Source organism: Boleophthalmus pectinirostris, unplaced genomic scaffold (assembly GCF_026225935.1).
Source record: "Boleophthalmus pectinirostris isolate CB_2022bp ecotype Guang Dong unplaced genomic scaffold, ASM2622593v1 HiC_scaffold_1, whole genome shotgun sequence".
Lineage (NCBI taxonomy): Eukaryota > Metazoa > Chordata > Actinopteri > Gobiiformes > Gobiidae > Boleophthalmus > Boleophthalmus pectinirostris.
In genome coordinates this window covers 14,415,644-14,431,473 of record NW_026570970.1, presented here as the reverse complement: position 1 = coordinate 14,431,473, position 15,830 = coordinate 14,415,644, and the positions used below count along the sequence as shown (strand labels likewise).

The 15,830-nt window shown below is 36.0% G+C and overlaps 1 protein-coding gene across 1 annotated transcript in view; it reads left to right on the top strand.

Moving 5' to 3' along the window:
- The window catches only part of myo10l3 (myosin X, like 3), a 134,796-nt gene that overhangs the window by 76,767 nt on the left and 42,199 nt on the right, over positions 1-15,830 (top strand). The window contains exons 19-21 of the mRNA XM_055148531.1: positions 2,209-2,289; positions 6,706-6,830; positions 8,822-8,936. Of these exons, the coding sequence (XP_055004506.1) occupies positions 2,209-2,289; positions 6,706-6,830; positions 8,822-8,936 (321 nt within the window). The remainder of the gene's footprint in view (positions 1-2,208; positions 2,290-6,705; positions 6,831-8,821; positions 8,937-15,830) is intronic.

The window sequence follows — 15,830 nt, the reverse complement described above, 5'->3', positions numbered from 1 at the left end:
GTGCCCCACTCCGCACTGGCTCTACTCTCTACATCTCCAAAGCTCAAAATGCTCTGTTCCATCTTGTGATGTCATGAAGCAGTAGTTTTCAGGTTAACAGCTATATCTTTTGCCCTTTGTTCAGTAGAGATGAGCAAGTCTAGGGCTGAAATTATCCGAATTATCCTAGTGAAGGTGTATGGAGTTTAAAAACACAATGGAGCACTTCCTGTATTGCCGCATGACATCACAAGGTGGATCAGAGTGTTTTCCGTTTGTGGAGAACCCAGTCTAAATATGCAGGATTTGTGTGTTAAACATGTGCAGATAAAACAAAACACAACTGCAGGTCTGTTTGTGATGAGGAAACATTACAACCAAGATCAGAAAATAGCGTAATATGGACCCTTTAAAAGTCTTCGCAATACAGTTTTGTTTTAGTTGTATTTTGTTTTTAAATAGAAGAGTATATAATTTAACATTTGTACACGGAAATCCTTAAAAAAGAAAACTGTTATTCACTAACCACTGGAAGCATTGGCCAATTCTTCACTTCCCCTAAAACTGTTTTCACTGTCAGTGTTTTGTTAGCTCCACCTAAGTTTTGCCAATATTGTTTTGTTGATTGATCTGCCAGTCTGATAGAAAGAAAGCTGTATTATTTTATCCCTTATTATTGCAGGAGATAGGAGCTTGTTTGCTTTTGCAGTGGTCTTTTCAATTCAAGCTGATCAAAATTTTCATCACATAAATAAAAAATAACTTTAGGAATTCATCTCATTTGTCCCGCTAACAATGAATTCTAATCTAATCTGCATTCATGTCTAATCTCTTATGAAGGTTTCTCAAGTAAAAGTAAAAATATCACTTGAAAAAAATCAACTTAAGTAAAAGTATTAAAGCACCTGTTTACACATGTACTTAAAGGGTAAAAAGTAAAAGTGATTTGCAGAGATATTTAGAACAATTAAAGGATGAAATGTAGTGATTTTGAAAAAGAATTAAACAGTGATTCAAATGATTTCTTAATTTTCTTTTAATTTTCTTAACTTTTGTGTACATAGTTAACTCAGAATTGGGATGTTAACTTAAATTAAATGTGTACTTTTTACTTTTCAGTCCAGATCTAAAATGTAGTGGAGTAGAAAGTACACATAACGTTCTAAATGTAGAGAAGTAAAAGTAATAAGTATACATTGTAAAATTTACTTAAAGGTGCATTGTGTAACTTTCCCGGTGGAGGGCCCGTCAAATACTTTTCTCCATGAAGATGTTTAGAGATTGCTTTTGTCTGGAATGTTTCACAGTGTGGTATTAAACCTTTCTATCTACATGAAGACCAAACCAGGCAGTTACAGGTCAGATTTGTGGAGAGGCGACCACGCTCACAGTCAGAATTAGGAGTGTGCAAAAATATTGAAATATCGATATGCCGTATCACTTTATTTGATGATCCAGTATCAATATCGTGAGCTGCTGTATTGATATATTAGGTCTATTTTACTAAATTATTTTGTGTAATAGCTACAGTTGTGTTGACATTTTCACTGTTTTGATGAGTAAAATGGGTGCTTTTCATATAAACTCTGCACAAACTTAGTGGAATTAGGAAACCAGACATGTCAAACTCAGGTCCGATATAATAATATTTTACCCGCGAGATCATATCAAATATATATTAGAGCTGGCCCGCTGGCTACAGGCTATAAAATGTTGTTATTATTTTATATTATGATTGGTCTGGAGTCAATGTTTAAGCAAAACTATTATTAAACATTTATTTTAACATTACATACCTCAAAAGAAGAGAAAACATGCAGACGTTGTTGAAATGTTTCGATAAATATTTAGTTTGACCCACGGCTTAGTCCCTGTTTTTAATTTTGTCCCTCTGTGAATTTGAGTTTGACACCCCTGTAGTAAACTTTTAGTATCACAGCCATGATTTAGCCGTTGTCTTTCACTGAACCATATCAAATCAATTTAAAATATAACATATCGAATAGTATTGAATCAAAAGTGTACTGTATCAAAAAATTTATAGTATCGTGGCCAACTTCTTAAAGATACCCATCCTTAGTCAGAATGCCAAACAGGCGACGGACCCCGAATGATAAAGTTATACATAATGCACCTTTATGTAAAACTTAGTATTGCACTTTTACTTTTATAGTTTGTTAGCTTCCACCTCTGCATGTTTGTGATTATCCCTGTGCTTGTCTATTACAGGACTCCCTTCATTCACTGATGGCCACACTAAGTGCCTCCAATCCCTTCTTTGTGCGCTGTATCAAACCGAATATGGACAAGGTAGGTCATGCAAATTTACCAAACCCTGCCAGCTCCCGTGAAGGTCGACCAAAGCTTTACAATGCTCCATGCTATTCATAGTCCCCTCTCCTCCAATATGTTTTAACTGTGTTGTTTCTATCTTGGTGTGACTATCTAAACAAGCCTCGCACATAACAGCGTATTTTATGGTAACCCAATCGTCTCCGAACTCCCCACATCGTTCGTCATTGTCAGAAATGTTAGTTACTTTGTGTGTTTGCGGACATAAGAAGGTCTCTCTGTGTACTGGCGCATTCCTAGCACTCTAGCTTCTACACTGCGGGGGGTCAAAGGTCACGGTGGGGCACTTCAGCTGCACAGGGTCGGGGTCATACTCGGCTGATCTTCATGCATCAGAGGAATGTCACAGATAAGACTAGTGTACTCCAGACTGCGGCTACATATTATTGTTCTATGCTCACAGTAGTCATATTGTTTTGAATTTGTTAAATTTTCTTGTATTTTTACTAAAAGTGATGCACATAATTTAATAGAAATAAACATAAAATTGATGGTTCCTGATAATACAGAAAAACTGGCTAGCAGTGGTTTCTTTTGGTTTGCTTACAAAGAGGATTTATGTGTAGGAGTTTGGGTTGCTCCATTATGGAAAAAATCATTATCACGATTATTTTGGTTAATATTGAAATCATGATTATTCAAACAATTATTTTTTACTTACACGATGCGTTTATTCAGCATTTTTCTCTCAAAAAATACCCCCACTTTGTTATTGATAATTTACGCAAAAAATTCTAATTCTAATAAACATAAAATGAATAAAATATACTTTGAACATGAAATAAGGCATAGAAAAATATAAATGTATCCAAAATAAACTATATATCCAGCTGTTATACAAACTCTATATTTAAAAAAATAAATAAATATACCTACTTATATATTTAAAAAAAAAAAAAATCCCAAAATAAACGTTCAGCTTTAAATCTCGATTATTAGTTTGGAGATCGTTTGACACAAAATCAAATCAAAATCGCGATCAAAATTCAATTAATTGCACAGCCTTAGTAAGAGTGGTGGGTTATCTCAGTTATCTCTTTACTTATCAAATTATTTGAATACACATTAACATTTTTTGTCTGTTTTAAGCAACAAATATACAATAGTTTTATTATTTCTTTATTGTAAGTGATGTGTACCATTAATACTGTAGTGGCTTGATCTTGACGTGTGTTTGTAGTAGTTGAGTAATGGTAGAAATGTCCACACTTACAAACATGGTTTTTGCTTCAATGAAGGAGAGATTCCATTGGTATCTATAATATTCCACATGAAGTAAACCAACATTTATAACAGAAAACAGAAAACACAGTAAAAAGAAGTTAAACTGCATTTATAAGCACACCTGGCCCCACCCTGAACACACATAAATAATAAGATTTAAACCCGCTTAGACATAGGATAGGATCACGTTTCAACAAAATAATACAGTTTATTACAACAATTATCTATAAATTTAACTTAGAAGCAAAACTTAGAACCAAGGCACAAAATTTCCTCTACAAATACTAGGGATGTAAGAATATCCAAATCTCTCATTATCACGATATTTATTGCAATATTTTAGAGATAGATAGATAGAACACGTTTCTGCTTTTAAAATACCTTGACAGGATTTTGATGTGAATTATCTCTGCCATAATCCCAAGAATTCAAGTAAAAAACATATTTCTTCATGTTGTTTGCGCTGAAATTAATAATGGGATATGTAGTTCCCTATGTTTATAAGCTGTTGCTACTATAAAACCATGCATTTAAGCAAAGGAACTTGTAATTTGATATATTGTGAACGTCCACGATATTATTGTGAGACTTTTGATGATACGATATCACGATATTTAGTTATTGTTACATCCCTAACAAATACATTATGTAAAACGTACAGTATTTATTTACAAATATTAAAGCTAGAGTATGTCACTTGCTTACTGAAAAATAGACAAAACAACATGTGTTTTCTTGCTTTTTTTCTTGCTTGCACTAAAAAACGTGTCCTTACTGTGAGTGGGCTTGCATCTCCACAAACCTGACACTTATTTGGCTTGTAGCAGGGTCTCCTTCTGCTTGTTTCCATGGAAATACTGTATCCTGTAAGTACATAAACTCATGTCTTGGCTAAAACTGTTTCCAAGTAACAAAACAGGAGACAAATACTACTATAGTCCTAATTCTCAAAGCAGTAAATCAAACTCCAAAGTTAGCAGCCATTACATTCAACCTTAAAATCTTGGACAGTGTTGCTTTAAATCTGTCGCAACTGTGTCTGAATCGAGTTATCCTGCCCATACTTCTGAGCTCTCTCCCTGGAAACCTCTCTTGGCTGGCACTGTCTGTTTGTGCTGGCTGGGGTTTTTTCACCTGGCCTCAGCGGGTTCAAATGGAACAAGCTCGGCGCTGCTAATCCTTCAGAATGACAGGACTGCGAGCACTATCCCTCTACATGATTGGTGCCATGCAAACAGACTCACTGCACAATATATTTAACCCAGTTCCACACACACACACACACACACATTCTCGGGGAGGGAGGGTGAGGAAAAGAGAGAGAGAGAGGGTCAGGTGTAGTTTGGCTCATGGTGACACGTGTTCTACATGTTTTAGTGCAAGGTACAATGAACTGGTAATTAAAGTGGAACAAATAAGGTATGTTTAAGGTCCCATATTCTGCAAAATGGACTCTTGTGAGTTATAATGTTGTTACCTCCTAAAACTCATACTCAGAGTTGTGTTTTGTTTCATTCACACCTCCATAATCCTGTATTAATAATGCATCATCAGTTTTATAAAGCGCTTTTCTGGACACTCAAAGACGCTTTACAGAGCATTATTCATTCACTCCACACTACTATTGTAGCCACAGCTCCACACAACCCTGGGGTAGCCTGATAGAAGCGAGGCTGCCAGTCTGCACCATCGGCCCCTCTGATCACCACCAACACTCACGCACACTCCACTTTCACTTTCTTTATGACTGCCGCCCCACTGTGGCACCAGATTTTCTCTTTGGTCTCCCATTCAAGTACTAACCAGGCCCGACCCTGTTTAGATTCTGAGATCTGACGAGATTAGGCTTTGACAAATTATTGTTATTATTAGTCTATCGGTATCCCCAAAGCTCAAAATGCTGTGTTCCATGATGAAGTTAACAGCTACTTTTTACCTTTTGTTCAGTAGAGATTGCCAATTCTGGGGTTGAAATCATCCAAATGATTCTAGTGAAGTGTATGGAATTTAAAAACACAGTGGAGCACTTCCTGTGTTACCGCATGAAATCACAAAGTAAAGTGTTTTCTGTTTGAGGGAAGAACTCATCCTAAATATGCAGGATTTGTGTGTTAAACATGTGTGAATTCAATAAAACACAACTCCAAGTATGTTTTTGATGAGGAAACAACATTACAATATCAGCTGCAAAATCTCAATATTGTTTTAAAATGCTAATCACTATGGCAACGGTCCTAATTTCTCATCACTTTGAAACCCATTGATAGGCAACATTTTGAGGACTTTTTACCATTTTCATTTGAATGGTGGAATTATTATTATTAAGGGCCTGTTTACACGAGAATGCTTGCCGGTAAAAATTACAAAATATTTTATCGGAAGTGCCTTTCATTTAGACGGTGACGGCGTTTTTGGGGCTTAAAAATGCAAAAATCTGAAACCAAACTCCAGAGTAGAAAAGTTGAATACGCTCCGTCATCAAGTTTCCGTCTACACTGCCCAAGACGCAAAACTGTGGTCAGATCTGCTCACGTCACGTACACGTTTACGTCACATACATACAGTACACAGAAACTTGGCATGCACACACAATCAAATTCCACACACTTTTGCGTCACCGTATGCACGCAGATTTCCTCGTCTAAAAGCAAAATAAAAAGTGAAGACGCGACGCGACTTTTGCATCTTTTGTTCAGACCTTCATCATATAAATGTAGCCTAAAATATAGAGTTTTAGATTTTTACTTAATTTTCGTCTCACTGAAAGAAACGACATTCTGAACCCGTCAATTTTCCTGACTAGCAGCAGCTTTATTACCTGTTGAGGGACTAGATTGAATTATTATGTTTTGCGGTTACTGGAGCCCAGATTCAGCTGTGAGTGACAAGGTGCAGGAGGCGCAGACAATAGCGGTGATTACGAGTGAAAAGCACCTCTTGCACAACAGCGTTCATATTTCCCTGGATGTCGTGTGCTTTGGGTGTAGGTGTAAAGTGATCTCTCAGCTGAACCTTCATTTCTATGGACTGTGAACTCTGAGACCTGCAGGCTTCATGTGGGCCTCCCCTCTGCAGACAGCGTTCCTCCAGGGGTTGAGTTCAGGTCATGCATAATAGTTGTTCTAATGTGGCGTTTTTTTTTCCCTGCAGAAACCTAATCAGTTTGACCCAGACGTTGTACTGAACCAGCTGAGGTACTCCGGGATGCTGGAGACGGTGAAGATACGGAGAGCTGGGTTTCCGGTGAGGAGGACCTTTAAGGACTTCAACAGCAGGTCAGCCTGATCCCGATGCAAAAATCACACACACATGACTGAACATTTGATTATGTCACGATTTCACCAGTAATTACAAAGATATTTTTATTTCATTTATCTTATTTTACCTTTATTTAACCAGGAGGTCACAGTAACATTCAGAATCTTTTTTTCAAGAGAGACCTGACCAAGATAACCGCCAACACAATCAATCCAAAATCCAAAATCCACTTTATTTATATAGCACATTTTACAAACAGTGCAGCACAGAGATTGTAAAATGAAGAAAACAAAAGCTAGATTGATCATACCAGTCCTAAAACAATAAAACCAGTTAAAATCACATAAAACCAAACTATGAAAATCATAAAATAGCAATAAAGAAGTCAAATAAATAAAAGACAGAGAGGACTACACAACTCATGCCAGTGTTAAAAGCCAGAGAATAAAAGTAAAAAAAAATGAAATGAAATCACAAAACATCACATTATACAGTATTATATAAACCATAAACCAGGTCAACAAATCTTCACTTTAACAGTGAATCTGGTTATAGTATTCTGACTTGTCCCCCAGCTGCATTATAAACTATGAGAAGCTTAAAATGTTATGGTGTCACATGAACCAACCTATGTTTACTAATGTTTTTTAGATAAAATAATCCATTTAATATAATGCAACTTCTATATGTTTAATCAATGATTTTTGCTATAGAGATAATCTATATCGAAATAACTTTTTTTTTTTATTACGATGTAAACAGGAGGACCCAAAATACAGAAAAGTTCTTTAACATAAACTCGAAGAAGTAATAATATAAACAACCAGAAGTAAAACCAAACACAAAAATCCAAAACTTGACAATCCGTGTATCATTCATTCATTTTTCAAAATAAAACCAAAAATAAGATGGAAAAACGATTTTCTTCATTATTTGTCTCCAAAACCAAAATGAATAAATGAATGATGATCGTTTCCGTGACTTAAACTGCGATGCCAGACTTTTGTGCCGCATACGGACTGAACCAAGACTGAACCAGGACTAAAACAGGTCTAAACCAGGACTGAACCAGGTCTAAACCAGGACTGAACCAGAACTGAGTGTCAGGATGGGCCCAGAGGTGCGCCCGTGTACACTGTCGGGTGATCAGGACTAAGACCAGGTGCAGACCTGTACCAGACCGGGACCAGACCAGGACTGAGACCAGGACTGAGACCAGGACTGAGACCAAGACCAGACCAGGACTGAGACTGGGACCAGATCGGGATCAGACTGGGACCAGACTGGGACTGGGACCCGGACTGAGATTGGGACCAGACCAGGACTGAGACCGGTTTAGTCCTGGTTTAGTCCTAGTTTAGACCTGTTTTAGTCCTGGTTCAGTCCTGGAACCAGTCCATATGCGGCGCAAAAGTCCGACCGTTATCCGTTTCCATTATTCATTTAAACACAAAATCGAAAACCGAAAAAACTAATCGTTATCTGTTTTTTCATTTTGGTTTTGGAGACAAATAATGAAGTAAATAGTTTTTTTTTTTGTGTTGTTAATTTTGGTTTTATTTTGAAAAACAAATGAATGAATGAGACACAGATTCATGACGCTGACAGTGGACCATTAAAGTGTACCGAAGTTTTGTGTGCACATAAGTAGAGAGTCACTACAAAAATATCCTGTTAATGAATCATGATGAGAGTTTTGAGCTTGTCGGACTGTGTTATGTCAGAGAGGTCTTGGGACAGGTCAAGTACTTTGTGTATTGTGGGATTCCATTTGTTCCTTCTCTTTGTAATGGAATGTCCAGTACAGCCTGTGCATCCAAAACATTCGGAAGGAAAACTCCAGAGCTTCTTTTCAGCTTCGTTTTCCTGAAAAGAGAATTCAAACATCAGGACAAAAACACAGGGGCTACCGGGTCACTTCAGTCACTTAGCAACCTTTACAGCCCCCCGAAAAGAGCTTGCATCCAAAATGGTGGACGATAATAAGAACTGTGTTTGTGTTTGACAGGTACAAGATGATTCTGAAAACTAAAGCCGTCCCCAGTGATGAGAGGCAGTGCTGTTTGGAGATTCTCAACCTGCACGATCCAACCAAAAAGGAGTTTCAGCTTGGGAAATCTAAGGTAAAAATATATTAAAAAACAGAACATTACACAAGAGCTTAGTGATTATTAAAGAGGCTATATTATGATATTTTCCTCATCACAAACACACCCAGAGTTGCGTTTTGTTTCATTCACCACTATTCTGCAAGTTACTTCAACTCTAATGTGTTATTTGTTACTTGTTACTGTCATTTCAAAGTAATTCATTACATTACAATATTACTGCAGTTAAAATGTAAGGCGTTACGTGATTATTGCAGCACTTTTAAGTTACTCTCACCAAAATAACTGTGCAAAGATGCCTGAACTTTTGCGCCGTATATGGACTGAACCAGGACTAAACCAGGAGGACTGAGCCATGACTAAACCAGGACTAAACCACGTCTAAACCAGGACTAAACCAGGTCTAAACCAGGTCTAAACCATGTCTAAACCAGCACTAAACCACGTCTAAACCAGGACTAAACCATGTCTAAACCATGTCTAATCCAGGACTAAACCAGGACTAAACCAGGACTAAACCGAGAACTGAACCAGGACTAAACCAGGACTAAACCAGAACTGAACCAGGACTAAACCAGGACTAAACCAGGACTAAACCCGGACCAAACCAGGACCAAACCAGGACTAATCTTGGACTAGGACTAGGAATCTAGGACCGCCCCTGAGGGAACCGTAACGATGGCTTTTCACCTCTGCTGATATCGCGGTGAGTTTAGCGAATTTGTATGAAGAAAAACGAAAAACTCACCACTTCAGTCCAGGTTAAAAAAGCACTGTAAAGCGCATTACTGACATTTGTACTGAGTAAAATATTACCTTTTTTTTCTGTAGTGCGTTACATTACTGTGTTACAGCTAAAAGCAATTAATAAGTAATTTGTTACTTTTATAACGTGTTACTCCCAACACTGTCATTCACACATGTTTAACACTAATCCTGCATTCATATAGACTAATAATCAAGGATTACTCAAACATATGAAACAAAACACAACTTCAGGTATGTTTTTGATGAGGTAACTGCATTATACATTGGCTAAAAGCTCTTAAGAGTCCATTTTGAGTAATATAGGACCTTTAAGGAAACACTTACTTGTCTACTATAGAATGTGGTTTCCTGTAGGGTTTTAATTTCAAGGTCGAATCTATTATTTTGAGTAATTCTGACAATATATCTTTTATTTTACGATAATATGAGTCAGGGCAAATATATGTTTCTTGCAATAGAGAAACTGCAACTGCTGAAGAACTAAAATGCTTTAAAAAGTATCAGGGTGTTTCTTTACAGAAATACAATGGTTGGCCTGAGTGATGTCCTGAGGCTTACAACCAAAACCAAAAATGTACTTGTCTTACGGCTCTGCTTTGTTTCACTTCTGCTCTATGGATTTATACAGACACTTCATATGCCGTATCTATTTTAAAGGTCCTATATTACACATTCTAACATGTGAGCTTTAAGCCATGTTAGAATGTTGTTATCTTCTCAAAAACATACCCTGAGTTGTTAGTATGTCTACATCTCCAAAGCTCCAAAATGCTCTGTTCCACCGTGTGATGTCATGAAGCATTAGTTTTCAAGTTAACACCTACTTTTTACCTTTAGTTTAGTAGTAGGCAATGTAACAATAACCGAAATATCGTGATATCATATCGTCAAAAGTAATATCGGCGACCCTCACAGTATAACGAATTACAAGTCTCTTTGCTTAAATGAATAGTTATGGTGATTATAATATATTTCTTAAATTAAACTTGGTAGCTGAAAAACTGAGGGAACCACATAGACCATGATCCTTTGGTGTTGTCAGTGCAGAATACATGAAGATATAACTGTTAAATAGCACTTTAAAATTGTAATTCTTTCTATTCTGACCGTAATGCTTCACATCAAGATTTGGTCAAGACATTTAAAACGGAAATACTTGCATTTCTACGACACTTATAGAAATATTGATATATACATATACCATGACTTTTTAAGTACAATTTAGTTTAAAAGTCATATACATATCAAAAATCTAATCTCTATTTGGTAGGTTTTTGATTTAAAAACTTGAAATGACTTGAAGCTCATTGCAGATGACTTGGACCAGTTTATGGGCCAGTGGCTCGAGACTCGACTTGGACTTGCCTGGATTTGACTTGGGACTTGACTCGGACTTGAGGTCAAAGACTCGAGACTTACTTGAGACTTGCAAAGCAAGAATTTTGTTGCATCTCTGCTTCATTGCACAATTCTTGAATTGATTTAAAATGCATCCAAATACATTTTTTAAATTATATTTTTCACAAAAAGTCCTTATTTACATTCACTGTTGTGATGATTGATGACATAACATTTTTATAAATTATATTTCATACAGTTGTCTTCTTGTGAAGGTGTAGTTGACTGTTTTAATAGAAGTAATTACTGATAAATTGCAATACATCATCTATCCCATCCATCCCGATACTAAAACATAGTTTTAGTATCGGGATATATCGAATCATGACATGCAAATCATAATATATATAGTATTGTCAGACTCAATAGTGTAATGTGGACTCTTTAAAGGTGCATTGTGTAACTTTTCTGGTGTAGGGTCTGCCAAATGCTTTTCTCTATGTTGTTGTTTTGTCTAGAATGTTTCAGAGTGTGATATAGAACCTTTCTATCTCCATGGAGACCAAACCAGACCAAGTTACAGGTCAGATCTGTGGATAATGGCTGTTTTTCTATGTATTTTTGAGCTATAAAAACACCTGTAATTTAATAAAGTGAAGTAGACTAGAGCTGTTTAACATCACACTGTGGAACATTCCAGGCGGAGCAATGACATCCACAGAAACAAGCAGGTGATGGCCTCCCAACCAAAAAGTTACACAGTGCACCTTTAAGTACTGTGTTAAAATAAACACATGTAAAGCAAATTGTCCCAAACTGTTAGAAGCTGTTGGAAGTAGCTGGTCCACTTTGGAAAGACCCATCCATGACTCACCTCTTAAAGATTTCTTTTTATTTTTTCGGTTTGTGGTCAGCCGGCCACAAAGTTACACTGTTCCTCTTGAACTTTGTCACCACCAAAGACCCTCTTACTGTAATCGTCAGCCATTACAAGGAGTTACTGTAAGCATGAGCCAGCTTTATTCGAGTGAAAACAATGAGGAGATGATAGACTGATAACACTAAAATAACTCTTTCTTCTCTGCTTCTTTTACTTTGCTTTTCAATAATGATCAACCACACTCAAACGCTTTCTGTCTTTCACCGACTTCTTCTTCAATGATTAACTTTAAATGGCTGATTTGGCCTGAATTCTTAGCCAACAAAGACTTTACTAGGTGACTTCATGCAGTGTAAATGGGGACAGATCGAATCCTCTAAGGAAGTGAAAGTATTTTTGATATGCTTTAGTACAAAAAAAGAAAAAAATATTACCTAATCTTTTACTCCTACTATTACTGGAACTGCTAATACTGTATAACATTGCATCTTGGCTCACTAAAATTTCTAATATTTCTACAGCTCGTATTACAACTAATGACTTCTAAACCAGCGACTATTTAATTCAATTATTATTATTATTAAATTAAATTAAATGTAATTATTATAAATGCTTCTACTAATGCTATTACTACTCCTACTTCTACTAGTACTGTATTTAAGTATACATTTAAGGTATCTGTACTTTGCTTAGTAGTAGATTTTAAAGTAAATACTGTTTACTTTTACTTTCTTTTCCATTACATTTTTGAGCTGGACTGAAAAGTAAAATTATTTGTTTTGTAGTCTGAGACCTGCTGAAAAGGCAGAGGGTTTATTTTTAACACATTTGCAGTTTGAGCCAACAAAAATATACAAATAAAAACAGCAAGAAGAAAAAAGTTTTATCACTGCGCTTATAGTTTATAAGTTATATATAGCTTTTTTTTTTCTTCCTTTCCTTTCCGTGACAGAGAGCATCTTACATCGCGCTATGTTTTGTTTTGTTGTTGTACTGAACCAAATTCTGCATAAAACTTCAAAAATCAAAATTAATACATTTGAAACCTTATAAGAACTCAAAATATACATGAAATACTTTTACTTTTTACTCTTTAAGCACATTTTTAAACAGATATTTTAATACTTTTACTTCTAAGTAGATTTTTTCATGTGATACTTTTACTCTGAGTATCTTTCATGTGACAATTTTGCTCTGAGTACTTCTGTAACTGAATACAAAAGAGCAAAAATGTCATGTTGAGTATTTAGTCTCCACTTCTGACCATGCAGAGACAGAGTTGTAATGTACCATAGAACATTACTGCAAGTTCTGCAGCGAGTACCACAACAGATAACCATTAAACTGTTCATTATGTACTTACAACTTCAACTCAGTCAAGTTTATTTATACAGAAAGTTTACAACAACTTCAGCTTCACAAAAAAGTCAACAAAAACAGAAAGAAACAAATATACAGAAAACACAATACATGGGAAAACGACAATAAAACACCAAAATATCCTGTCACGCCATATTACTCTTTGTATTACCACTGTGACTTCTACTACCTAACCTACTACTTGTATATATATTTTGAAAGTACTTGTATGTTCAAATGAGCAAAGGACTTATAAAACTGTGTGTATTGAGTCTCTACCATATAATATTTCTGAATTATTACTTCTTGTACTACCTTTGTACTTAAATGATTAAAGTGAAAATGGGTCAAGGGGAAGAATGAGGCACTACTACTACTACTTCTACCACTACTACTGAACCTACTATGGTACAATTACTACTACTAAACGTATGGTACAACTTCTTTTTTAAAACTACTTACTATGTTAAATTAAATAGAATGTAATGTGTATATATATTTTAAAAGTACTTCAAATGAGCAAAGGACTTATAAAACTGTGTATTTAGTAGAATTATTACTTCTTGTACTACCTTTGTACTTAAATTATTAAAGTGAAAGGGGATCAAGGGGAAGAATGAAGCATTACTACTACTACTACTACTACTACTACTACTACTACTACTACTACTACTACTTCTACTGCTTCTACTGCTACTGCTGCTATTGCTGCTACTGCTGCTGCTGCTACTACTACTGCTACTATTGCTACTACTACTACTGCTACTACTGCAGCTGCTACTTCTACTACTACTACTACTACTACTACTACTACTACTACTACACTTATCGTACAACAACTACTACTACTATACTTATGGTACAACTACTACAACTACTCTTTTTTAAAGCTACTTACTATGTTAAATTAAATAGAATGTAACGTGTACATATATTTTAAAAGTATTTGTTTGTACAAATGAGCAAAGGACTTATAAAACCGTGTATTTAGTCTCTACCATATAACATTTCTGAATTATTACTTCTTGTACTACCTTTGTACTTAAATGATTAAAGTGAAAGGGGGTCAAGAGGAAGAATGAGACACTACTACTACTACTACTACTACTACTACTTCTACTGTTACTAATCCTACTATGGTACAACTACTACTTCTAAACTTAATGGTACAACTTCTTTTTTTAAACTACTTATAAAACGGTGTAGTTAGTCTCCGCTCCTGACCAGGCCGGGGCAGAAAACATGTAAAAACAGCACTTTTACGGGGGTTTCTTTCAATCAGTTAAATCCACATTTGTCCCACCAGCACTTCCTGCTCTCAGCTGCGGTTCCATCATGGCCGTAAAATCACCGAGACGGCTCAAATTTGTTGGTTCCCGTTGGGTTTTTGAGCTGTAATATCCACACTGGGTCATGCTGACTTGGAGAATATACGAAGAGCCCAAATGTTTGATTTGAAACACATGTTCTTATGCCCAACTGCAAACCGCTAACACACATGCCCAAACACATTCACTTTAGCTTCCCTCACACAGGCACTACTACTACTACTACTACTATTACTACTACTACTACTACTACTACTACTACTACTACTACTACTACTCCTACTACTACTCCTACTGCTACTAATACTACGGCTACCACTACGACACATGCCCAAACACATTCACTTTAGCTTCCCTCACACAGGCACTACTACTACTACTACTACTACTATTACTACTACTACTACTACTACTACTACTACTACTACTACTACTACTACTACTACTACTACTACTCCTACTGCTACTACTCCTACTGCTACTAATACTATGGCTACCACTACGACACATGCCCAAACACATTCACTTTAGCTTCCCTCACACAGGCACTACTACTACTACTACTACTACTATTACTACTACTACTACTACTACTACTACTACTACTACTACTACTACTACTACTACTACTACTACTACTCCTACTGCTACTACTCCTACTGCTACTAATACTATGGCTACCACTACGACACATGCCCAAACACATTCACTTTAGCTTCCCTCACACAGGCACTACTACTACTACTACTACTATTACTACTACTACTACTACTACTACTACTACTACTACTACTACTACTACTACTACTACTGCTACTAATACTACAGCTACCACTACGACACATGCCTAAACACATTCAATTTCTTAGCTTCCCTCACACAGTCACTACTACTACTAATACTGCTACTACTACTACTAGGGGTGTGCATTGCCATGTGTCTGGTGATACGATATGTATCATACTATGCATGTCACGATACGATATATATCCCGATATATCTCGATGCTAAAACAAAGGACAATATATTGCAATTTATCAATAATTACTTCTAATAATATAATCATGTACACCTTCACAAGCACAAAATTGTTTTACATTGATTAATTTATTTATTTTTAAATCATGAGAACAATAAACCATGGAGTTTTGTGAAAAATATGATTTTTAAAAATCGATTCAGACACATTTTGAATCAAGAATTGTGCAATTTATTATCTTGATATATCACTGATTC